The 27,327-nt window shown below is 36.0% G+C and overlaps 1 protein-coding gene across 17 annotated transcripts in view; it reads left to right on the top strand.

Annotated features, from left to right (window-relative positions):
- The window catches only part of DMD (dystrophin), a 1,043,395-nt gene that overhangs the window by 683,440 nt on the left and 332,628 nt on the right, over positions 1 to 27,327 (top strand). For all 17 annotated transcript variants that reach the window (XM_052674157.1, XM_052674152.1, XM_052674148.1 and 14 more), the window contains 2 exons: positions 11,568 to 11,669; positions 18,988 to 19,096. In XM_052674157.1, the coding sequence (XP_052530117.1) occupies positions 11,568 to 11,669; positions 18,988 to 19,096 (211 nt within the window). The remainder of the gene's footprint in view (positions 1 to 11,567; positions 11,670 to 18,987; positions 19,097 to 27,327) is intronic.

Genomic DNA, 27,327 nt, shown 5'->3' with positions numbered 1-27,327 from the left:
TACGTGTGGGGAAGTACAAAATCTGCATCTATTATAATTTCTGAGCATACTGCTAGTTTTGAACACTGGAACACTTCAGTAATTGCAGTAAGCCTTCAATGTAGCTTCTCATGCATCTTGAATATATTTAATGCTGTGTCTTTTACAACTGTGTTTTTCTAGCTTGCCATATGTAGGAGAACTGTCAGGTCAGGGCTTGAACTGGTGATTGAGCACCTGGTGAAGAGGTGTGGCTGGCCTAAGGAGCGCAAGCAAATGGTCTGCATTGGTGCTCCCCACATGACCAGAAGGGGTGATCCACGTGGAGCCACCCTGTGCTCACTTGAGGGCCAGCCCCTAAAAGGAGTGTATCTCTTCAACCCAGGCTGTTTCTGGGAAGGAGAGCTACCTAGCCAGAGAGCCCTTCCACCAGTTGGGTGAGTTCAAGTGTTCTTTCTCTATGTGACTATCTGGTTCACCTGTGAATACTTTGCCTGGTATTGCCGAGAGCCTGTCAGAAGCAATTTTGCTTCTTTGTGAGTACAACTCCAAGTACTTATGTTTTCTGTGTATTTTCTCTTTGGTACAATGTTACTCTTACAGCAATTCTGTGTGATTTTGTACTCCCAACTTAACAAAGTTAGTCAGATGTAGTAATCATCGGTTTCCAATTTTACAAAAAGGTGTGATTGAAGAAAATATGATGAAAGTTGTCCATCTTACAAAATCTTAAGATGATAATACTTAACAGCTTTGTGTACAGTACCACATTGGATATAGCTAAGTCAGTAGACCACTTCAGAATAAATATGTTCAGGTCTTATTGTACGGTTACTTTTGTACATACCAGTATATTTTTATCAGTACTTCTGCCAGTAATGGCAAGTGAAGCCTGTAATTACTTCTGAAAACATGAAGTTGAAGTAACATATATAAACAAAACCTCATCTTTCCTCTTCTCTGCTTCTGGATTAAACATAGAGTCATAGAGTCACAGAACGGTTTGATGGGAAGGGACATCAAAACCTATTCAGTCCCAACCCCTGCCATGGGCAGGGCTGCCCCCACCAGCTCAGCTGCCCAGGGCCCCATCCAACCCGGCCTTAAGCACCTCCAGGGATGGGGCACCACAGCTTCTCTGGGCAGCTGTGCCAGCACCTCACCATTCTCTGAGTAAAGAATTTCTTCCCAGTGTCTAACCTAAGTTTCTCCTCTTCCAGCTTAAAGCTATTTCCCCTTGTCCTATTACTATTACATCATGTGAAAAGTCAGTCTTCTGCTTGTGAGTTCCCTTCAAGTACTGAAAGGCCGCACTGAGGTATCCCTGGAGCCTTCTCTTCTCCAGGCTAAACAAGCCTAACTCCCTCAGCCTGTCTTCATAGGAGAGGTGCTCTAGCCCTCTAATCATCCTTGTGGCCCTCCTCTTGGCCTGCTCTAACAGCTATCCTGTACTGGTGCCCTCAGGCCTGAATGCAGTACTCCCCATGGGACCTTGCTCTGCTGGCCACCCCTCTTTTACTGTGGCTCAGGACAGACTTGGCCTTCCCAGCTTTAAGTACACTCTTCTGGCTCATGTCCAGCATCTCATCTATCAGATCCCTCAAGTCCTTCTCCACAGGACTGCTCATCTATCAGACATGATCGAAATTAGTATAGCTAGCTCAATTTGAGGTTGGAAGATACTGCCTTTATCATCCCATCTGACGTGCTGCATAAACTGGTCAGTTTGGTTTTCTCAGTTATTTTCTGCCTGAACTGTTGCATGCCTTTATCAAAAATGACCAAACTGAAACGAGGCTGCTTTTTAACCTTCAAGTATGGACACTCATTTTGTGGTGAACTGCTTCAGTAGATGAATTTAAAAGCCTGCATGTTTAACCTAGACTGAGTTTGTTTAGATTCATCTTTCCAGCAAAATAAAGAGAGCTTCAATACTGCATTCACAGACAATACTCAAGTTTTATCTTAAACTCTGCTTACCATCAGTACTGTTGTCCTAATTCAGAGAAGAAGGCAAATACGGAGTGTATAACGAAATCTTATCAAAAAGTAATTATTTTTTGTTCATAGCAATTATTTTGTGGTCCTGATAATAATGTGATTATCTTTAATCACAAAGTTATTTTAGCTAGGTCTAATCAGTTTAAGTAAGTGGCAAGTGTTGCTATAATGGAAAATGTAGAAAATTTCAGCATTGTCTCCTGAGTAGAATATATAAAGCTATGCACTAACACTTTGAAACTTATTCTGATCCAGTCATCCAGATTTGATAAACTTTTTTAGGGACATATTATTCTGGGCATAGGATCAAGACCTGTACAATACGCACTTAGAAGCAGTTTTCCTAGAGCATCAATAGCCTGTGCAGCTTCAGAACTATGGCTAAAGGAATTTGTGCAAATTCTGGTCTCTGCTTTTTCCTACTGAGTGATCTCCTGTTTGTTTGTTTTTACTTTACCTGAAAGATAAGTTGTAAGGGAGACCTCAAAGGACAATTATAACTAGTGGTTATGCTAGTGATTTGGCTCCTATACCTTCAGAAAGTCTAAAGAACTTTTTTCTTGGTTGCTGCTTTTTTTTCCCCTCTAAAAATTTACTTCATCGTAGTTGATTTTAATCACAACTCTAAGAACTTAATTGTTGTTTTTTCTTGGTTTTTTTTTTTTTTTTTTTTTTTCCCCTATGAAGACCTGATAGATGTTAGAACTATAATTATATGGGTTAGAAATATTCTTTCATTTTTCTTTTTTAAAGAACTGTGAATTTGTGTAGAACTTGCATACAACAATTTGTTAATCAGATTGCACTTCGTAAGTGTAGTGTGTGTTGTATTTGTGGATTGCTAAGTCTTTAGAAAATTACTTTAGGCAGAAGCTGGAGGGGTTTTTACAGTCAAAAGGAAAATATGAGCACTTACCCTGTGAGTCCATACGCATATCTTAATAAGCTTTACTATGTTATGACTTGAGTCCATGAGAAATACAAATATGTGAAGAACAGAAAGATATTGTCTAGTAAGGTAAATACAATAAAAGGTTACAAATAGGTTAATATTTCAGATACATTTTTAGTGCTACTTTCTGTTCCTTGTGCATATATTCCTCAAACTTTTTTTTTTTTTTTTTTCTTCCCCCCCCCCCCCCCCCCGTGTTTTCTCTTGCTGGTAGTCCTAGGAATTGAAAAATTGTGTTGAGTAACAAAATCTAGCCATTATTGGCAGGGACACTTTGCATCTATTGTCAAGAGCAATGGGCTGTTATGTTGTCACTGCTGAGCTCTGCTTGTTCAGCTACTGTTAGAGTATCTGTTAGTTATGGAACTGGAGAGTGGCATTGCAGTGTGAGACTAAGGAATGAAAACACTAGCTGTGGTGTGACAAATCATTGCCACCAGGAAATACAGCTTTGGGCAATAGATCAGAAACTCATATGGATGAACAAGCAAATTGCATGAGGGAAAAACTGATTAGAAGGGTTGCTTGTGAATGGAAGCTACAAACGAAAACTGAGTTCAATTTTTAAATGTGTGCTAATATATAATGTGCTCTGCTTTGGAAGAAATAAACTAGTCTTCTTCAAAATACAAACATTTTATTTAAATATATTTCTCTAAAGAGCTGTGTAGATTCTTTCAGAATTGTTATATCTTTATTTAAGTTATTAATATAGACTTACAGCCAGCATTTATATAACGAGTTCTGAATGCTGTGCCATTTCATTTTCAATTATTGCATTTTAAGAACTTGCCTGATTTTTCCATTCAGTCCATATAGATATTATTCTAAGACTTACTATCTTTTCTCTATAAGCCTATGGAAAAGGCTATCCTATCTTTGGTCTCCTATCCTATGGATATGGATATCTCCTTACCAGAGATAAAGGCATAACCGTAGCTGCCTTCTGAAGGAATGCCTTTGGCTTGCACTGTATCTCTGGAAATCCACAGAATCACTGGAGCTCTCTGGGTATATGATTAAGACATCGCTAGCAATGTGCTGGTCTGAAAATGAGCATCTAAAATAATTTTTCTTTAATATTAATTCTTTGCCTGAATGTTTTCAAATTTTATCCCTCAAATTTTTCTACTGGTAGCTGTCTTGTGGTCTGTGAATAATGCTATTTGCTATGCATGCAATTCTTGTGACAGCAATTCCATGGCTAAGGTTTGATCATAATTTTTATGTTTTAAATGTAGAGTTATATTATAGTTCCTCAAAATTTGCACAGGTGTATGTCAAACAGCATCTTCCTCTGTTTCTTTTTTCTTCCACTTAATATTTCCCTTACATGAATTCTTCTGTAATAATTTACTCTCTGGAATTACATGGCCTGGGGTGCTGAGTTTGATCCTAATTCCTTTCCTGCTAGAGAAACTGCAAATGCTTTGTTCCAACTCAGGCAGGCAACCCTAGCCTACGTGTTGTGCAAATGTCAGCTGATGGTGCTACTTACCTCTTCTGGCAAGCTCAGAATGTGTGCAGAGCAGGGAGGTAGTTGTGCTTCTTCTGCCAGTTATCTGAAAACCTTCAGTCAGCATACCTCCACCAGCCATAGGAGGAGTATAAAAACCTGGCTTTTTCCAGGTGTTTGCCTCAGAACTTGCAGTTTCCCTACTGCATTTGAGATAAAGACAGTTTGTTAGGGAATTATGATAGATAAGGGTGACTACATATGTGGAGGAAATGCAAGATATGAGTCCCTGTATTTGAAGGAGCAGACAGAGGAGGCAGTCAGGATAGGAAGTAGAACAAGTGCAGAAAATCCTATTCCCAGTTTGAGCTCATTGAAACTCTGCTGACTCCTCCAAATCTTTCCTCCAGACAGTTTTAAAAACCACTTTATAATTTCCAGCCTCCTTGCCTCCATATTGTCTTTCAATTTCTCTGGTCCTTCCTGGTTGCCCACTCAGTTCCACTATCACTTCCCTCTACCCCCTCTTTAATTTCTGGTTGTCACTCATGCTTCCCTTTACTACTGTATACTTGAGCAATCATTTCTAAGGTTTTCGCAACTTTGTTACGCTGTACTTCTAAAGAAGCTTTGTACTGTCTCTGGATATAGGATTTATAATTTTTTTAATTGTCTATGGTGGTCACTTGCCATGTATGCAAACAGCATATTGTGTTCAACTTTGGCAGATAAAGCTTGCCATCTTAAAATAATAATAATAATAATTAAAAAAAACGCTATTCTTAAAAGCAACTTGTATTTGGGTTTTGTCCTTGATAAGTTTTGAATGACAGTAGGAGAGCTGTCAACTCTTGTCAATCACTTCATGATATACTTGACAGTCTGCAGTTAGAGAATAATGTGACTGCGGAGTAGGAAATCTAATTGCAGTAAATAGAAGAACGAATGTTCATCCACATGAGTGGATGAAAGAAAGAAAGAAAGTGTTGACAGGACATTCCTGTGTTGTTTTTTTTTTTTCTTTCCATTAGTCTTAATTTGTCAGTGCCTGCTTGACAAGCCAGGCCAGAAAAGTTGTATTTCATGTCATTATTGATTCTTTTACGTTTTCATTTTCCTAACGTTCTCTTAAATGAGTAATTTTTGTATTCTGAATGGGGCAAGTAGTTTATAACATTTACATGACCATGTAAGGAATACGTGCCCTAGAAATTTATCTCACTGTCTTCTGACATCTATGTCTAATTTGGCAAAAGATTGAAACATGAAAACTTCTGATGATGAAATATTGTTTGATTACTTAAAGTATTCCTATTTTCAATGCATTATTTAGATCTGCAGTAAATGTCAATGTAATCAACTCATAGAACCAGAGCATGATATTCTGTATGTCTATCAATTATCACTCTTTCCAGAAATATTTTTATAGGACTTCGAAGAGCAGCCTGCTCAGTGATTTCTTTGTAAGCTTTCCATTCTTTAGAATTTTTCAACAGTCTGTGCTCAAAATTCTTCAAAAAAATCCTATTTCTAATGGAATATTAACTAATATTAACTGCAGCTGGATTGTGAAAAGGTAGCAAAACTTTCCCATTGTATATTTTTAAATCTGTAACAGAACTTTTAGCCTTCAGGATGGACTGTATAACCTGTATGCAGCATCTTGAAAAAGGGAAGATTTATTTTTATTTTCATTTTTTTTTAAGAGCTGATAAATGTTACCTTCTACATGAAGTATTTTTTTGAGGAAATAATAACTAGTTCATTGCTCTGAGAAGCTTTTAGAAGTTTGGGTGAGTTACTTGAAAGTTATTGAGATTCACCTGGGGAAGATCATGCCTAACCAATCTGGTGGCCTTCTATAATTGGATGATGGCATTGTTGGACAAAGGAAAGGCAACTGATGTCATTTATCTGGACTTGTGCAAGGCCTTTACATCATTCCCCACTACATCGGGGAACATCCTTATCTCCAAATTGGAGGGATGTGGATTTGATGGGTGGACCACCCATTGGGTAAGGAATTGGACTGTGACTTCTCGAAGGGTTTCCAGATTCTGCATGTATATTTGCTTTGTTGTTTGCTTTTTTGTTAATTTATTCTTCAGTGTGGAACCATCAATGCGTAAAAATTATTTCAGATCAGTAAAAGCTGAAGGATTGCGGGGACAATTAATGTTATTCTATTGCATTTTATTGTAATTTATGAAAATCTTTACTATTTCTTCCAGTAATACATGCCATTTTTGGAACATTGTAACTGTTGGAAGACAAACTGCAGAAATGAATGCTCATGAATATCCCTTTCAAATGATGTATTACAGACTAATTCCATAAGAGGACTATTGGAAGACACATTATAATCAACAATGCTTTCTTAGTACAGTAACATATTTTGATTTTTTTCCTAATTATCTTCTGTAGCCAGAAACTCATTTGAAAATCAATCTTTATTTACTAAACTTGAAAGGAGGAGGAAAATAGTGTCTGAGTGTCTTACAAATTGCCCATGGCTGCAACTCATATGCTCAGAAAGTAGTTACAAAGTCTAAAATTAAAGCATTTCAGTTATAGAAGGGAAATGTCCTTTCTGTAGTGCTCTTTCTTGTGAAATGATTTTCTCCACCAAAGGATTTTCATAATTGTTCTGTTAGGTCAAGAGCTAAAGGTGGATTGGCTTTCTAGTCTCGTTAAAACAGGTGACTGTCTTTTTACATGCTACTTTAAAAAAATCTAGAGGAATCCCAGAATGTTCTTCCCCTTGTTAAGGTAGAATCTAACAGTGTATCTGGACCTTAGTTTGAGTCTTACATATTTAAAATAGCAATGATTTAAAGTAATGGGCGAAAGGTCAGTTGCTTAATTTACTCATTAAAATGGCATTTTTAAGGCTGATGTTTGAAATTGCTTGCCCAACAGTTACAAGTCTTTTGTAGCAGTAAAACATTTGTACGCTGAACTTGAACCAAGACTGCTAAAGGAGTGTTTTTTAAATTGGATAACCTTTATGTTTTCTTTCATCAAATCCTAAGTCAGGAGGATGAAGTTACATTCTGTAACTTTGATGTTCCCTGAGTATTTGCTTTCCTATGTAGAGATAAGTGAACTATTCAGGATGTTATCAAGCCTTTTCATCTGTTACCAGTTTGTACCTCTATTCTTTTCTGTGTATCTCCTTGAATTTTATGAGGATTCCTTATCTCTGGTCTTTAAGCACTGGCATCAGTGGTTTAGGTCCTACTTCATTATGGCCATAGAACTGTTAGCAGCATGTCCTAAGTGTATTCTAATAATATTGTGAGAATATCTGTATTGAACACCAAGAATGCTATTGACTGTTATTGGGCCTACCACAGAGATTCAGTGCTCACTGTGGTGTAGCTGAACTTTGATGTATTTTAATTGTCTCATCTGACCATGCTTCTTTGTGGTGTTTCAGCCCATTAGTCTGCTTCATGCATGGGAATGTGCAGAGATGACTCAAAAGAAAAATGAGGCCTCTTTTTAAGAGCCAGAGTTCTTGAAGATGGGAATGTATTCACATTTTTCCATCCACTTTCCTCTCTTTGTCAGGACATCAGCATTTCACTGAATCAAGACACTTTTGGGAGAAAAGCTCTGAGCTTCACTTTTTTTTTTTTTTAATTGCTTTCCTCCAAAATATGTGGGAATAGTAACCTGAAAGATAAATGTGAATATTTCAGTGAACTTTCTTATATGTATGAAAAAAAAGAGTAGTGAATTTTTATGTCTCTCTCTCGTATAAAGACAAGGAAAGAAATGTATAATTAAATGTAATTTTCTGTTATCAAGTAAAAAAATGAGGATTAGTATATGATTGTTCAAGAGAATCTTATTGAAATTTCTAAGCCTCCAAAGTATTTTTGTATTTCAGGTTTTAGTATATTAGCTTGTTCAACGTCATTGCTTCATCTGACTTAATGAAATGAAGGGAAAATGCTTATTGTTTCTGTTTTTCCTGGAAAAAAAAAAATTTTAATCTTTATTTAATGCAATCTTTGATGGAAAAAAATATTCAAATTAATATATTATTGTAAAAGGTACAAAGTAACAGGTTTTTTATTTGAAGGTTGCAACTAATTTACATTTTTGCATTGCACATTACCAGGAAGACATAGCTTTAATCACTCTTTCCTTTCAGAAAACGTCCTGTAGATATTATGTCACTGGGAAACCCGATCCTCATATTTTGGCCAGTATTATCAGGGAAAATGAGTCAGATTGCTGAGTTACACCAATACACAGACTGAAATGCTGCAGATACTTCACAGACAGTAGTCTGGACCTCCTAGTATATGTGCAGCATATGTCAAACAGCCTGTGTCTGCTAGGATAGCTACTGTATCTTCAAATAACATGTCAAGCTAACAGACTTTCTCTTCCTTTGGCGTACACACTGGAGGTTTAGCCAATATACTGATTTCAGCTACGGAATATGAATTTCTGAGTTCTGAGCTGTATCAACAGATTTTCATAGTCCAGATGGGACTGTAGACAAGTCCTTGCAACTTTTTCAGCCTGTGAGTTTATCTGGTAGGCTGAGCTGGTATATTCAGTGCAGAAGCCAACGTGCCTTGCTCTGCACAACATTTTCATTTGCTTAGATACACTATTTTAACACCAATGAAAATTCTTGAATGGCATCTTGTGAAGTAAAGACGGCCTTTATTTGATTATTGTTGTTTATACATGTTTTGAGGAACAGCAGTTTTCAGTGATGATGTATTTTATTTCACCATATATGTGAAAAGTGCATTTAGCATATTTATTACCCAGCCCAATTGTAGCTTTACAGTGTCTTAACAGGCTGTTTATAAATTGTGAAATTCCTGTAGAATCAGCTCTGTCTCACAGGCAGCACTGCATCTGTCCTATAGGCATTCTCATGCAAAAAACAGTGTGGTAGCAGAGTGGATGGACTGGGATCAAGACATGTAAAAAATCATCAATTTGGTTTTCCTGAAAAAACTGATGTCTTCCCTCAAACACAAGTGCAGACAACTTATGTTAGTCTTCTTAAGCTTCAACAGTAGCTTTACCTGTATGATTGAGAGCAGATTTCAGGCCCTGCTCTCCCAGTTCGCTATTCACTGGAGTCTTGCACAGTCTCTTTGTTACAAGCAACTGTTGGAGGCCAAGTTGTGGTTCGTACCTTCTTATTCTCTTTTGGAACTGAGTGATGAACTAGTATTTTCCAAGTACACTTTTATCTGTTGAGCTGCATTAATATTGTATTATCTAGCAAATGGATTTGAGATTGCTGGGAACTTGCTCTATGGATGAAATTTGTTATGCCATCAGGCAGAGAATTGTGCAAACAGCTCACTCAAAGATTTGCCAGGTGTGTACTTATTAAAAATCATTTTGTGATATTCTTAGATGATGCTGGAGTTAATGTATACAATCGTAATGTAACTAACAAATAACCTCCAGCACCTGGCCTTGTGTAAGGAGCATTCCTGAAACACAATTTTCCCCTCTGGTTATAGCCAGAAATAAACCATTTTGAGCACTCACAGAGCAGTCTGCAGTCACCAATTCATGATGAGTGGGGGATGAGCAATCTGCTCCAAAGGCACATCTGTGCAAGTTAAACCAGTGGTGTAGATGTACTCATATTGAGCTTGATATTCTGGAATTTTGCTGGTTATTGTAATATTATTTTTTCCTGCTAGGATTTTTGAAAGATGAAAGTTCCATGTTACAAAACAGATATTTGAGACATCATCTGAAACAATACAAACCAACAAAATAATGATAATGTTGGGAACAGTTTAGATTAAAGAAAACACTAAAAAGTGTATTCTTTTGTCAAGATAGAAAGTTGCCCCTCATCTTTATGTGGTGTGTAGGAAAGTAGAAAAATAATGTAGCATTGAAATAGAAAGAAAATAGGCTTTAATGAGTGCTTGATCAATGGTTTAATAAACTTCCACCCTCCGTAATCTCAGTTCTGTTGTTCACTTCTTTTCAGTGCTCATTTTATTCTCTATGAATTCATGCAGGTACATCTCATTAATATTGAAATACATAATAACAATAATACAGAAGTTTCAAGTATTGTTGCAAGAGATCAGCCAAGCTTCAATTCATTTTATTTGGTATTGATAAGCAATATTTGAACGAACGAATAGGAGATGGTAGTGAACTCGGCAACAATTATTTTTGCTGATGATCCACAGTGCTTTGCAAGTGAATATTCAGGCTGTGCTCTAGGTGTATTTTCTGTGCTGAGTTAAAAACTGGAGCAATATGGTTCCTTGCCAAGACTTGAAATGAAACAGTTTTCTACAGGTTTATTGCAGAACACGTAGTAGCGTATTTCTACAAATGAAATGATGTGTTGTGTCAGACAGTGACAAAACTGGCATACCACCTTGTCTGCTCTCACATTAACATTAACTGAGATTTTGGACAGAAAAGTTGAACAGCTACATGAGATGATGTAATCAAGCTGTAAAATGGGAGAAAAGCGGAGAGAGTAAAACGGAAACAAACCACTTAATTTACGTATCTCAGATAACAATGGGATCTTTGTTTATCTCTTTTGCTTATGTTAAATCATAGTACTTAAACAATTTGAATCTTGGAACTTTAGACATAATTTGCCTCTTGTTATGTTTGTCAGTATTTTTGTTGTTGTTGTTATTATCTGTATTTGGAGCTTCATACATTACTTATTTAGTCAGGACCTAAAAAAAATGAAGGTTTTCTTGGAGTTGTCATGTCCTAGCACCTGGATGGTACCTTTCTGGATTAAAAAAAGAAAAACTGCTTGAGAATATGCTGTTGCTAATTCAGTGGATGTAGTTGGTAGTAAGTGCCTCTCTACTTTTACAAACCGACACTGTTAGTGTGCTTTTGTTTTGAATTTGCTTCATGTCTGTCTTTCTCAGTATAAATTGGTCAGCTTTGTAATAGCTTTGTTGAAATGTTTAGGATAAAGGGACCTATCACTGCAATCTTTTCCATGCCTTTCCTTCTTTTTCCCCATCTCTGATGACCCTTTTTTGTCCTCAGCTGCTACTATCCGTAAGTTTTCCAGAAACTAGTCCTGAGCAGAAACAAATTTACTGTTGGTTTACAGCCATGGAGGATTTTTCAGTCTCATTGCTTATACTACAGTTAATCTACACTGCTCGTGTTTTTATTTTTCAGGAAACCGAAGCAGCAGTGCAGGCTAAACAGCCGAATGTGGAAGAGGTTTTGTCTAAAGGGTGTCATTTGTATAAGGAAAAACCAGCCACTCATCCAGTAAAGGTAATGAAGCAACCTTTAGCAATATCCATTACTGCGTAATGGGTTATGCTTCCCCTGTTGTACACTTGTCCTTGATGTGCTCTGTTTAAAATCAATGAAAGAACTTGGGAAAGAGCATTTGTTCTGTTGTCACCGCATAGCCAGGAACAATGTAGTGTACCGAGCTGGAAAATTTTTGCATGTTGTGATGGGATTTTTTTTATTTGACATAAACATTATTTTACTTATTCAAGAGTAATTCATACTTAAACCAAACTTAAATTTGTTGGGCTTAGTTAGTGGTATCAGATGAAGTCTTTTTTATCTTACGTTAAATTGCGCTTTCAGAAAATCTGTAAATTAAAAAAAAACAGAAAAAAACAACCAAAAACTTTTTTTTCTTCTAGACAAGGTAAGAGTCAAAGAAGACCCTTTGCTTTAATTTTTTTTGTACTGTGAAGGAGAGATGATAATGTAAAACTTAACCACTGAGTATATCTGCCAGAATTCCTGTAGCGTGGCTTCCCTCATTCTGTCTTGGAGTCAATAATTCATTGGATTGATCCCTCCCAACCATTCTCCCTTAGAAAAATATACTATAGAATCATTTTCCCCCAGAAATCATTTGGATAGTTTAGGCTTAGTTTCATAAAGACCATATAGATTTGCATTGAACCCTTGAGTATCTAGAGTACCTGCAGAACCATGAAGCTGTAAATAATAAGCAAGCAGCCTTTCATGTGTGGTCCAGTTGCTGTTGGAGATCAAACTACTAGTAAGATCACTACTTTATTAACCAGAGCTTCATTTCTTATCTGATAACTGCTAATAAAGGATCTGATGGTGAAGAGTTCACTCAAACAGTAATAGTGGCTTATCAATTATAGTATCTGTTGCAATTATGAAGATAGTAAACTTCGTATTTAGAACTTTTCCTAACCTATAGTAGTCAATAATCTCATTTTATAGAAAAAGATTTCCTCACAAAGTTAGGATGTCTGTAGGTGACCTGAACAGTAAATTTCATGTGTTTTTTTTTCCATGTGTGTTCGCTCCACTTGTAGTACAGTGGAGTATTTTCCTGCTTCTACAAAACCTCCTCTAAGTCTTATAACTCCCACCATCTGAATGGAGATTCATAGGGACATGTGGAGGCACTGATCTGCACTGTAGAAGCTGATATTTAAGCATGTTTTAGTTTTTTTTACTTTCCTGAACAGAAGTCTTCAGGAGTTTTTTTCCCCGCCTTTTTGGTATCTATGCTTGTGTGGGGTTTTTATTGTTTTTTTTTGTTTGTTTGTTTTTTGTTGTTGTTTTTTTTTTTTATAATGGTCAGTTCTGCTAAATAGTGGAAAAATACCAAGGAGGTGAACTGAAGGTGACTAAAAACTAGTGTGTGCTAATGAGAGTGAGCAGACGCAAGGCTTATGACTCAGCACTGGGTGAAAATAGCACTATTATTATTGGGAATAGAAACACATCATTTCAACACTGAATGGATGATGGAAGAAAAATCCCACTACAGTAGCTGTATTTTCTCACTGGGTAGCAGCCATCTTAGCATCTCTTACTCTACATTTCTAAGCAAAGAACGTAAAACAACAACAGAAAAAAAGTGAGATTTTGGCTTTCTAGTTTTTTGTAACTACATTTAAAGAATAGCAAAATGAGTGGTGACACTTGCAGGGAGAATTGGTAGCACTTGCTTTGATATTCCATTGATGAAGGCATAAATAGTGTGACATGATTCTGTTTAGGCCAAACTTCTAACGTAAAAGTATACTCCACATCTATTTCTTTTAAGTGTTTGCATCAAAGACTGAAAACTGCTTGTTCCTACCAGATCTGCTGGAACACAATCAACTGGAACAAGATAACTCTTTAAATAAACATTGATGTTCCTTGATTTGCAGTTTTGACAATGGTATTATAGAATGTGTCTGTAAAGAAATTAATAACTATTTGTTAAATAGTGGATATTTCATTTCTTGTCCCTCTTTAATTAAATGTTACTTTTTTCGTTGCCTTCTGGAGTTCAATTAATCGAACCTGTGAAGTTAATTTCTGATTCACTACCTTGTACAGTAATAAAATAGTGTACATGTACTGTCAGGGCTGCTGAATAGCTTTCTTAGTGACGTAAATTTCCTTAAGCTTCTCTCCATTTATGTCTTCTGCCTTTATTATTAAGTGAGTAATTTTCAGCATTATTTGTTATTCGTATATTCCAATACGACTTTTCAGACCAAGTCAAAATGACTTTCTACTTAAAAGATATTTTGTGGCAGCAGAAATAATATATATTCAAATTATGGTGTTTTTTAAAGGAAATTAATGAGGTTGCAAAGGTAAGCACTCAAATCTCAGAAAATGGTGAAGATGATGTGGTGGCCTTGTTTTAGGTTGCCTAATGCAGCAGAGGGTATGGGGAGCAATCACACTGAGAGCAGCAACTCAGTACTTAAACTCATAGCTCTTGTTTAGTTTGTTGCTGTAAGCCATGCTTTTCTTGTGAAGTATTCTGTTTCTGCTGTGAAGAAAAATGGCTAATTCCCTCGTAGGCTGTTTCAAGCCAGTCATCACAGTGGTGTCTAAGTGCTTCATAAGCATTGCTTTATTTTAGTTTTGTGTATGATTGCTTTGTATTTTCCAGAGAAATGAAAGGAAGAAAAAACAGAAGTCGGGTCAAAGTAAACGTATCACTAGATGCAAATATCAGGGAATAAGAAAAAAGTTTTCTTAACTGGTGATATTCAGCATACCTTAAATTTAAGCGTACCTTCAATTCAAAATAATTTCCCGGACAATTATGACAAAAATATGAGGATTTACTTGAGACTAGTTTTTGTTTCAAGCAAATAAAATATTTAAGCTAAGAACATTTTCACACATCAAATGAACTCCCATGGAACAGCGTAATGGTCTTAAGTTTGTTTACATATGGGCACTGAGGCACAGAGTGAATTTAAATGTAGCAGATACCTTTATATGTCAAATTTGAAACACTGACAACCAGGTACTTCAGCATGTTATGCAACTTTTTTTTAATAAGAGAAACGCACTAACTTCAGTAATCCCAGCTGCAACTGAAATTGTGAAGAGTTCTGGAAATAAAATAGTAATATCTCATGTTGGAGTCACAGAAAGTTTTTGTTTTTTTTTCAAATGTCTTTAAAAGCATTAATTACTTGCTTGCCATTGTTGTACAACTTTGCACAGTGTTTGGTTACATGAAATATTCTTTTCCTAGCTTCCTTTTTTTTTTTTTTTTTTTCCCCTCTCTTAGTTTACTGCTAATCTTTCCATTCTTCTCAATAAACTACATTGAAGTCCTATGGACTGTATTCATACTACAGGCCTGCCCTGTCTTGGAAAGTGTCAATAAGTTCAAAGTATTAATGCAGTCATGTGCATTGGATCTGAATTTATGTTCGTCATTGACTTTGTTCGGAGATTTTGTAATCCTTTGCTGTTCATGTTTGCAAACTTTATAATACATTCAAAACACTCCAGTGAGAGTATAAATTGAACTCTGTGGCTTTCTATTAAAACATAATTGAAGTGAGCGTTGAAACTGAAATCCACTCTACTTCTTAAACACCAGCAGTTATTTTTTTATAATGTTAGTCACAGCCATGGACTTTTTAATTTTCATACCATTTTTTTTGTTTTTTAATTCTTATAAAAGTATCATCTTTACATCATTAAAGAATACTGCTAAAGTCTTTGAAGTAAGCACTAGGCAGAAATATAAGTAAGAATCTGATTGAGTACTCGTGTTTAACGTGTGCTTCATTTGAAACTTGCCCAGATGAAATAATTTTTATGGAGTAGATGATTATGAATTCTGTTTGTTAGAATTTTTCTGTGCCCTTGAGTAGGAAGTCCCAAGAGTGAAACCAATATTTGTTATGTAGAGTTAAAGTCAATCTATCTCCAACAGCTTTATTTTGAATTTGTAACTTGTACTAGTTAACTAAATATTTGCTTAAGCTGTCATGTAGAATGTCCAAAATGTGTAGGCACAGAATTTGGGCTGAGCCCTTCTTGATTATCAGTAGACCATCCACCTTGATGTTATAATTGACTGAAATATGGATATGTTCACACAAAGTTTCACACACATGTTCGCAAAGCATGCTAACAGTGATTATACTGGAACTTAGCAATATAGAACTGTAAAAAAAAAAATCTTGTTGGCACATGAAGTCCAAATATATGCTGATTCAAGGATCAAAAAACTGGGTAAGATGTGATCTTTTAAGCCCTGGCACTTCAGTAATCAGACACATTCATATTAGTGAAATGAATTTCATGCTTTTGAAATGCATTTCTGTAAAGTAATCTTTACATGGATGGGAAGGGAGAGGTTACTGAGGTTACTCCTGGTGCCAGTGGCAATAGAAGGAACACAATCCAAGTCTCCTGAATAACAGCACTCTGGATGGTTTAATCAGGAAGGGAATATCTGTGGCAAGGGAAAAGCTGCAGTTTCCATCCATGACACTCCTTTTTTCCTTTCCCATCTTTCTGATTAGGAGATAAGTAGTGATGTTGAGAAAGAGGATATAAGGAGTACCTTTACAACTATGTTTCATTCACCTCAGTCTTCCATTTAAAATGCCACATCACTTTTCTGTCTGAATACTCCTATGTAGTTTCAGTGCTGTTAGTGAGATTAGTTCAGGTATGAATATTACCCTCACTTTAATAGCACTGGGACTGACATTTAAAGGAAATCAATAAATCAATAGAAACTGTTCCTCAGTGCAACATATTTTAATTTTAATACTTGTCACTAAAACTCTAGAGCTACAATTACAGCAAAATTATTGTGCTTGACGAAGTGAACGTTTTTAATGCGTGCATGCTAATTTATGGCAGATGCAAGATTGGATCAAACTGTAAATTTGACAGGAGAGTTTGGAACTAGCTACTCTCTTATTAGTGGTGTAGATGTTGCTTCTATTTTGCCATCAGTGAAAACAAATCCCTGGCTCACATCTGTATGAGTGAAACAGCTACTCACACTGAGAACCAATATTACATTTATGATATTCGTATTTTTTTCCTGAGTTAGTGTGAATAAACAGTAAAATGAAGCTGGACTTTGACAGTATAATCTCTCAAGCTTTTAAGGGCTCTCTACACCTGCTGCTGCTACTGAGTAGATCCTGGTGCAGCCATATACATTTTAGATCTGGAATGAGGTTCTTAGGTGTGAGCAGTAGGAAAAAAATGTTAAGAAATGTGGGAAATATGGTTTTTTTGTGCCAGTAATCCACAAATAAATAAAGTATGTATGAATTGTCAAATGTTATATTTATTGTTCATACCCTAATTTCTTTTTCAGTGTGGTTGTCATATTCTGTTGTTGAGGATAACTTCTGATATTCCTGACTCTTTATTTTAAACTTAATGCAGTTTTTAAGCTACTCTTAGAAGTAAAATGATTTTGTGGTACAGGGTTATATCCGTTCTCTTCTGTCCTATTAAAAAGCATTTGCACAAAAAAATCTCCAGGACTTACACCAACTAGTATTTTTGTTTCTATTGATGATAGATATAAAAGAACTTTGCAGATTTAAGAGTACCTTTGGCGAAACTTAAGGCAAATTCTAGAAACAGTGCCCAAGGCATCAAAATGTATGCATGTGTGTGTGTACACTCTTCAATTTAATGTTTCTTCTTCTTTACCCCTCTCCTGCTTGTCCCCATCTTGTTAGATTCAAGGTACTTAAACATCATTCCTAATAGACATCCTGTTTCTATTAGGACTAGATAGTAATTTAGACTGTCTGATCATGGCTAGGGCGTAGGAGTGCTAAAAACACCACTGAGTGGCATTGGTATACTGGGCTGCTATCACAGTGTTGCAGGAGTTGGAAGGGACCTCAGGAGATCATCGAGTCCAACTCCCCTGCTAAAGCAGGTACCCTACAGTAGGTTACACAGGCAGGCATCTAGATGGGTCTTTAGTATCCCCATAAGAGGAGATTCCGCAACCTCTCTGGGCTACCTGTTCCAGTGCTCCATCACTCTTACTGTAAAGAAGTTCTTCTGCGTGTTAGTATGGAACTTCCCATGTTCAAGTTTTAGGCCATTAATCCTTGTGCTATTGCTACACACCACCTTGAAGAGCCTGGCCTCATCTGTTTACCTCCCACCTTTGTTTAGGTATTTATATATATTAGTCAGATCCTCTCTCAGTCATTTTTTTCCTCAGGCTGAGCAGACCCAGGTTACTCAGACTTTCCTCGTATGGGTGATGCTCCAAACCCTTTTATCATTGTGGCCCTCCGCTGGACTCTATCTAGGGCTCCCTGTCTTTTTTGAAATGGGGAGCCCAGAATGAGACACATGGTAGTCTAAATGTGGCCTCACCAGGATAGTCAAGGGCTGGCTATGCCTTTTTTTTTTTTTTTTTTTTTTTTTTTTGCTTTGTATAACAAATGGTCAGGAAGCAGCTTGAAAAGGAAAAGCAGTCTTCATTTTAAGAGTTTAGAAATGCCAGCATATAATTAGCATGCTTCATCCTACTTTACGATCCCTAGAGTGTGGAATAAAGATGAGGTAGAAACATTGTTTTCAAGTCTAAATGCCTCTCACGGTTATCTTAAGACTGATATAATTCACATTCCAGACTTTCACATTCGTTTTGTTTAGAAGTAGCAGCTTAGCCATTGCTCAGGACTGTTTACGATTCCTTGAGGTCTCCTAAGATATTTTTTTTTTTTTAATAGATAGAAGAACGTGTTCTGAATTGCAGTTTTTATTGATATGGTTTTTAATACAAAATTCCCCTTCTTGTTTTATATAATAAAATGAGCATCTCAGGTTTATGATGATTAGAAACAGAACAAAACAGAAAACTTTTGTTTGGAAGTCATCCTGTGTCCCCTAAGTCCATCAGGGAAAAGTGCAGGCTGGGATGGTAAGGAAGAGGCCTGATGAGAAGAACCAAACAGAGCCCTGAGTGGGGCTGGGTATGGGGCCTCAGTGGGGCTGAGGTTGGTTAGGGAGCAATATGGCCAGGGTCCGGTGGCATAGCCTGTAGGCTGTCCCTGAGCTCAGCAGGCAAATTTCTGGGAGACAAGATGCTCTCAAAACTGTTACACCATGAAGCTTTTTTTTTTTTTTTTCCCCACTCCAAATGGGTCATCCTGTGTTCTTTCCTCTCTCTCCCATTTGTGAAAATTAATTGCTGTTTCTATGTGGGATGTTGTAAATTCAGGGGTCCATCAAATGGGGAAAAAGAAAAGGAGGGGGGAGGGGGGAGGAGAGAAGTTACATTTATTAATGCATTATAAATTTAATGTATTTTTAACTTCTACTCTAGAAAAAATTAGAAGACTTGAATGCGGACTGGAAGGCAATAAATCACTTAATTCTACAACTGAAGGAAAAGCCAACATTCGGAGAGCCTGTCCTTTCCTCTCCAGGTGTCTGTAAGTGTTTCATTGTATACATCTAAAATCAGTTAAATTACATAGTTAAAGGGAAAATGGCTTGAGACAGTCTAAATTCGTTGTGCATCTGTTCAAATTTTACCATTAGCTTGTAAATGGGAGATGTGCTGGTATGGAATTCAACTTGCTTTTTTTCATTTTTGTGTAATGTGTCTCAGGAGACAATTTGTTTATGTATTTGATGGAATGATTGCAGTGTGGTTTGAAATTATTACCTGCTTCAAGGTCTTGTTTCTTTATTCTATGTAGAGAAAACATTATGACTTTCTATATTCATTTATTAAGCAAATATGATGAAAGAAAAAAATTGTTTAAACTAAAAGGTAATAATATAGATCAAGTAGATATAAATTTGTTACAAAATATAAATTTATTACAAAATAATTTTTGTATGTGGTAGACCAATGATCTGGGCATGTTTCAAGACAAAGCATCCATATTCAAAGAAAGGATTGTATGGAGTTAAATGTTAAGTCTGTGGGTGATGCTGATGGGTGTCCTGAGCAATTCATGACTATGCCACAAGAGACTCGGTTTCCATTTAATTTAAATTATTTGAACAATATTTTGTTTTGAATTTTACATTTTCCTTATATCTCTTTGCACCTGCAGTCTTACTACAAGGACTGCAAATTCATTTTCCTACTGCTTTATTTTGAAATGTATTGACTAAGCTTGGGTGGAAAAGATACATAATTGAAGTACTGGGCTAAAGGCTGAGTTTCTAAAGTCAAGGTTCTTTACTTGGTAGTAAACTATCATCTCAGTTGCTTGAAATGAGGAGTAAGGTACAAAGCTGTTTGGTGATCTGCTCAGGTCTGGGAGAAGTACCTTCTACTCTTAGGTTTCCTATAACATAGGCTGTGATACAGTCATAGAATCTCCTGGAATTTGATTGCTTGTAGGATGTTTATCTCTCTTGCTTTTAGCATGTTTTAATGGGTAACATATGAGAAAAACTGATGCTGGGGAATTCTGTCTTCTGCTAGTGACTTACTATTATAGCAAAGAAGAAAAATCTTTTCCTGGAAATCAAATAATTGCACCATTAAGGCAGGATCCAGAATATTCAGTACCAGAGGACAAATCCAGCCTTTGTCACAGCTGTGTTAATTCAAGCAAAGCAGATGTCTTGCTTAAAGACGTGTTGAATCTTACTACATAGGAACTATAACTTACTTTTTTGCGATTTAGAACTGCCATGGTTCTAGTGTTGATCTTTTTGATTTTATAAAAACGGGTAAATACCACCAGTCTATTTTTTTTTTTAACTTGTGGCACAACAATAATCCTTACTTTACAGGTCTTCGTTCTAAGGCACACTGTAAAAATTCATTTAATGACATGGGGGAACTGAAGGAGATGTGTAATCATTTTTTGATGTGCTGGGTCACTAAACTTGCTGTGTCAGTTTTGCATGTCAGCAGGTTATGTCAACTTCCAGTGGGAGGGAGCGTTTGTGATCTGTGAATTTGCTGTTACAAAGAAAGTGGTAATAACTGTACAACAGAGGGAACACAGCACAGTCTTTCATCAGATTCCTATATTAACTAATGTGAAGCTGAATCTCAAGCTGAAAAATTGCTAGATCACTAATTTACCTTAATGCAAGAAGTAAGCCCTAACCACTAACATCTCTGAGACTCTACAGATGGAATTATACATGCAGAAAATGAAAGCACTAGTGTTCTCTAAAGAATTAGGCAGGAAGTAAGATTGATTTCCTTTCTAGTGCCAAGAGCACTTAAAATGTGAACCTGTGCTTGTAATGCTAACTCATAATTTTTCTTTATTTGGGTCAGTTTACTGCAATAACATCATTATAAATGTGTTATCATAAAATTGTACAGTTCAGAAGGAAGATGTGGAAACATGTATTCTCCTTGTTCAAGGCAGGGTCAATTAGAGCAGGTTGCTCTGGGCCATGTCCTGAAGGTTTTTAAGTCAGGTTTTCCCCTCCCTGGGAGGGGAAGAGAGCAAAGAAGCTGCCTCTCACCTTTCTTTTCTTTACACTGGGCTACCCAAGTGTCCTCGTGTCATCATAGGTCGTGTCTTCCAGCTCTTTTATCAGTGTTTTTGCCCTCCTCTGAAATGCATGCATTGTTCAAGATCTGGCCACACCAATGCCAAGTATAGCCTGAAATACTGCAGCTGGGGAGACTCACCTCCTGTACTCAGATAAAACTGTTAGAATATTGACTGAATATTGAATATTCAGTATTATATAGATCAATACATATAGATTTAATATAGAATATTCCTGAATATTGACACTCCTCTTTTGAAAGAGGGCCTCTCCGATAACCTCTCCCTCCAGAATAATGACTGTATAAAATTACATTAAACTATAATGTCAGGAACAGATATTCTCAACAAACTAAAACTGAAATCTCTCCACATCCAAACAATCTCATTTAAAAAAAATGCACAGAATAATTTTGAAAGAACTCTGTGAAGCAGCGGAAGTATGTCCTGTTGATAACTTTTTGTTTTCTGATTCTGTCTAGATTTTTGTTGACGCCTGTGTTGCTCAGACTGGGGAATGAAGATGTAATTGGCTAAGTTCTACTGCCCTGTCAGGTGTCATTTTGTCTAGTCTGGTTACGAGAACTCAGCCAGAGGGTCTTACTAAATATACCATCTGGTGGCTGTAATAGAAGGAAGGGACCCTTTGTATAATTATTTCTAGGTCTCTGTATTATGGTTTGCTTGGCAGGAGAAATACTAAAAAATCCCACAAGGCCAGTGTGTCCTCAGGCATAATGAACAAGAATTATTTTCCTGCTAGGAAAACGTACTTAGCTGAGGGGTACGTCTAAAACATTAGCAAAGATTGACTTCTAAGACAAGATGATTCAGGAAGGAAATCACACTTACTATCTGTACATGACATTATAACATGAAATTGTGTCAACATCTCTATCTAAATAACTTGCATTGCTTAGCCAGCAGTTTGAAAACATTGTAAGTAGAGAAATGCGGTTTTGGAATGTGCTTTTATAGGACAAATTTTAATAGGATTTTTAGCATCCATCAGATTTCTTTTGTACTGAAGTGCTACCTCTGCATTTACTTAATAAGTTAAAGTTACATAGTACTTTGTAAAACTTTGTGAATACATTGTGGGGTAGAAGACATCCCTGACTTTGTTCTTGAGGAGTTCATTTTCCCTTTTTTACCTTCGTTTCAAGGGAAAATTTTGTCCACTTTTATTTGGAGTTATACTTGAAAATAAAAATATTTAAAAGGATATCTATTTATTCTTAGTCATGCTCTACCTAAAGTTAGTGAAACTTTAAAAACAACAGAATTAAGACAGTTTAAAATACCTGTTCAGCTAATTTTACACTTTGCATGTACAAGTAATATAACTGAGAGTGGTACTTTATGCTGTTACTCTTGCCATTTGTTTAATTTATTTAGTGTGCTCTCTTATAGTTTCAGTTTTTCTCTGAATTTTTAGCCAAGTATTTGTCTTATATTAAAATGCCTAATCAAGTGACATGGAAAAATATATGACCAAGAAATGAAGAAAAATTTAAGAGTGTTAATGTCAATTACAATGGGAAACTTACTTCAAAAATTAAGTAGAATTCAAGTTCTTTTTCTTTTAAAGCTTTAAGTCAGCAGTCCTTAATTTGGACCATTATTTTTAGTGGTCTCTTTAAAAAGTACCATTTTCATTTTACAAGTTGTAGTTGAGTTAGAGATACATATGGCAGAGATGCTTTATATACGTTGATAATTATAGTATATTTAAAACAAGAGGAAAGCTGTTTCTGCTTCTTGAATGCATAGAACCAAATCTGTTGGGTGCTTTTCAGAGTAATTTGCGTTAAGGCTAGAAGCTGGAGACTACAGGAATGGAGCCAAAGGTTCAGATTCCATGCATAGGGCAATAAGGCTTTTCAGGTTTTAGAATGAATTAGGAAGAATGTGGAGGAGCATTGCCACAACTTGAGACCATTAAAAGCATGTTTGAGTATGTGGTTTATGAGCTGTTATAACTTTATAAACTTCACCAAAGCAGAACTCATCATCGCTTATTAGCGTATATATTTGGCTGAGATGTAGTAAAAGGATTTGGAGGCAGTCACCTCCTGGGTGTTGCACTTTGAATTTTTGGTTTTGAGTTGAAGTTGAAAGAATGGTGAATCTATGGAAACTACTGACAATAGAGCTTTATTCCTTACTTTTGCTTTTATATTTTATTTGAAAGAGTGCTTCTTAAGGCACATCTCTTTTGGGTTGGGAATGATTAGTTTCATGGAGAAATGGGAACATGGAGAAATCAGAACTGTGTTTCTCAGAATTTTCAAATGATAGTCTTAAAATCCTTCTAGGTTTATTGTGTACACAAATGCATAATTATGTGTGCATTTAGAGGGTAAATTAAAAACAAATGTACAAATCACAGAGTCTGTATTGTTTAGAGCACCTGACATAGCATAGTTGAGATTAAGCATACGCACAATAATTCCTTGAGGAAGACTGAGCAATCTAGGAGCCTGTGCACCTACAGTGTTTTCAGTACCTAGTGCAAATGTTATTTAAAAGATACAATGCAGTAATACCATTTAAAATACTTGTACATAGGTCATGATAGATACTTAATATTGCAGAAACATTTTCCAATGTTGAACAGCTAGAAATCCACAGCTTGCATCTGCTTTCAAAGGTAGTTCTATGCTGAATTTAGAAGGCATTGCTACTGCCAGTAGTCCATTTTAGTTAACATTAAGTTTAGGACACTAATAAACAAAGTCACTACTATGAGAGTTGTAATAGAGAGAAATGCTATTTCCAGTGATGGCCATGTTCAGAATTGTATAGTTTGCTATATTTGCTTATGCAGAATCTAAAGGAAATGTCTTTTTGTAAGTATCAGTTATAATTTTGTTTAACTCTGTGAAGGTTTTACTGAAACAAGGGAAAAAAGCAAAAGTGAACAGGGAACAATGCAATAAGGAAACATTGTGGATAATACTTCGAGTTCTTGAATCAGTGCTGAGCAATAATAAGAGTAGTGTCTTACATCAGTTGGCCTATCAAAGATTGCTCACTCTTGTATAAATTGCAATAGTAAAGGAATAGATCATTGTCTTCACCCTTTCTTTTGGTTGTTCTGTGCCTTTGGAGGAAGGAATAAATAATCTTTTATATAAAACATTTTAGTTTATTTGGGTTTGTCATTTTACTTTACAGGCTTATGTAGTAAAGACTTCCACAGTTACTGACCTGATTTGACTCTGTTATTTGTACATCACTATAAATCCACTTTTCCATTGTGTTCAAAAATGAAGTTGTCTGATTATTCTGTCTGTTTTTCATTTGGAAGCTTTCTCACTTCTCATACATGCCACGTCTAACAAATAGTAATACGGCACAAACCTGAATCTGTTACCATTTGATTGGAGATTTTTCAAGGTCAGGACCCAGTTCCACAAGCAGTTCTGTTTTTCAATACAGCTGACATCAGACACAAGCTGAAGACAAACTTGTCTAATAAAGCTTTCAGATTCAATTTTCTCTCTGCATATAGCTTCAGGAATCTCTGGAGGTCATTCACAGCATGTACTGCAACACCAACAGGGAGAAGTAATGAAAAGAGTCTGGATAAAAAGCTGACACTATGCCTTCAGAGCTGCGTGAATAAAAACATAATAGGCAAGTTTATAAACGCAAATCTCTGTGATTCTCAGAATTTCAATCTTGATCTTTATAGCATATATTGATGTGAGGATTTGTTTCTGGATTATCTGACAGGTAGAAAAATACATGCCAAATATTACTTAAGCCACAAAAGCCTGATTTAAATCAAAAGAAATAACGTTTCCGCTTTATATTTAACATCCTATTTCAGGGGTCTCACTGTAGGTTACCCTTTGAAAGTTTCTATGATAAACATCTGCAACAGTGCAGTTTACAAAGGGAATATGGACCTTTATTTTGATTTTTCAGGGTTCAGCTGGTTAAATAAAACTGTGGGTTACTGCCCAGAGTTTTTATTATGCGTACACCTATGATGAAATGTAAATAGGAAAGTGGAAACAGGAGTTGGCTTCTTCACTGTTACTAAAGGCAATATGGAATCCAGATCTGCTTTTTATTTTCTACAGCAAGTTGTTGAAAGCACAGCTGTCAAGATTTATGACATAAGTAAGAGTAATGCTATCACCAGTCTTTCAAAGAACCACATTCAGTTACTTTGTTTTTGAAATATGGTCTGATGTTTTCTTCTGAGGAGTAGGTTTTGAAGCATATTTTCTTTCATTTAATTTCTTGATCAATAGCAGCAGGATTACAGGAATTGTTTTGATTAAACTCAATGAAATGTAAATGATACCATTTTGATGAATTCATGATTGTACTATTGACTGCTTGTACCAAGTGAGAGCAAAAAGCTAAGTTACAGACAGTTTTTGTTGTCGTTGTTGTTTACGTGGCTTATATAGCATAGATGAAGAAAAAAAAAAAAAATTGCTTTTCTCTGAGTGTTCAGCAATGTTCTGCTGAATCCAGACCTGGCCATTTCTCAGAATCATGGTAACTGTAGGATTTTTTTTTTTATTTATTTTTTTGTTTTTATTTTTATTTTTTTTTATTTTGTTGTTTGTCATCCTCTGTTGCACAAGTGCCCTCAGATTTCTTCATGTTGGATAACAGTGCCTTTGAGCTCTATAATCAGGATTTTTTTTTTTTTTTTTTTTTTTTTTTTTTTTTTAACACAAATAGAATAAGAATTTGAACTGGTTCATCCAGGAAGATATGGAAAAAGAGTTTCTTGGTAGAGTTCCAATGAAGCATAGATAATTAAATGCTAGTGTGTGCTCTGTTTCAGGCTGAGTCTAACTCGGATTCTAGCTTTAGGTTGCACGTTTTTTTCACTCTGCCTCTTTTGCCTGATTACTATTATTGTTGACTATTAAGATAGCATGGACTTGCAAATAGCAGTAATATTTCTTTCCTGTTTAATTTATGTAGTAATTAGGTCTATTGACAATTTCATTACGTGAAGAATCTCTTCAATTTCCTACAATAATAGAAAGTGATAGGTGCAGTTGTTTGTTGACTTATGCTTTTTAGAAGAGGAAAGCAAGCTTGGCTTTTCGTTCTGAAAGATGTAGTGTTTATTGCCACCCTGGTCATATCCCATGCATAAATGCAATGGCTTTTTGACTCTCGTGTTTCTGTGGTGACTGGTATTGCCAGAGTTGGGTGTGCTCTACAGAGAACCAACCAACTAACCAAGGAGTACGCAAAAGTGTGATCACAAGTCATGAGCGGACTAGAAGCTTCAGGGAATGAGAAGCAAAGCTCTTAATTGCTTTTAACATTTCTGCTGTACTCAAGGGGTGTGAGACAATGAAAGAGGCGAGACTTGTTCCTTAAACTTTGGAAAGTTAAAGTGAGGAAAAGATGGCTAGTGGTAATCTTCTGTGCTTCTCCAGCTTGAAAATTCTTTAGATTTGTTTATATGAAACTTGTTGATGAAACATGTTGATGAAAGACTGCTTTCTTCATTTGTGTCAGTATAGAGAAGCAAGAAGTAGTGATGGAGATAAGCAAGTAGACATTGCAGTACTGATGTTTACTTCAACAGTAGATCAGTCAGAGGACACGTAAGTTCTCAAAGGCATTTTTTTTCCTAAGGTCAAACCAAAATATCTGGAAGAGCAATATTCTAGCTTGACCTGAGAAGTATTATGTGTGTTTTGAAAGAATAAGTTTATAAGTGTTCCACAAAGTAATACTAGGCAAGATATTTTAACATTTCTGATGAAGAGGAAAGATGAGATGGCGCTATCAAAGATTCAAGGAATTGCTTTATCAAGACACAGCATTCTTTAGCTTTTGGGAACTGCAGGATTTTTCTCTCTAAGAAGAAATGTATATTAGGAAATTTTTGAATGAATACTGTAATGGTTTCTTATTAACTAATACCTGAACTGTTTATTTCAAACTTTCATACCTGTTTTGATCGTTTTCTTAACTGCATGGGAGCTAAAATTCCATCAGATCCTTGGTATTCCTAAGAGACCACTCTGTATCTAATGCTCTTTTCTTTTTTTTCTTTTTTTTTTTTTCTTTTTTCTTTTTTCTTTTTTTTTAACTTTTTGTTTTCTTTCCTTTTGACTCGGTTAGCAATTTGTACCTGTTAAGTCAATTTGTAAATCTTCCAAAATTAGGTGCGGTGATTTTCATGGAGC

This window comes from Tympanuchus pallidicinctus, unplaced genomic scaffold, assembly GCF_026119805.1.
Source record: "Tympanuchus pallidicinctus isolate F22 unplaced genomic scaffold, pur_lepc_1.0 scaffold14, whole genome shotgun sequence".
Classification (NCBI taxonomy): Eukaryota; Metazoa; Chordata; class Aves; order Galliformes; family Phasianidae; genus Tympanuchus; species Tympanuchus pallidicinctus.
The sequence above is the reverse complement of the archived record's forward strand: the minus strand, read 5'-3'. Positions and strand labels throughout refer to the sequence as shown.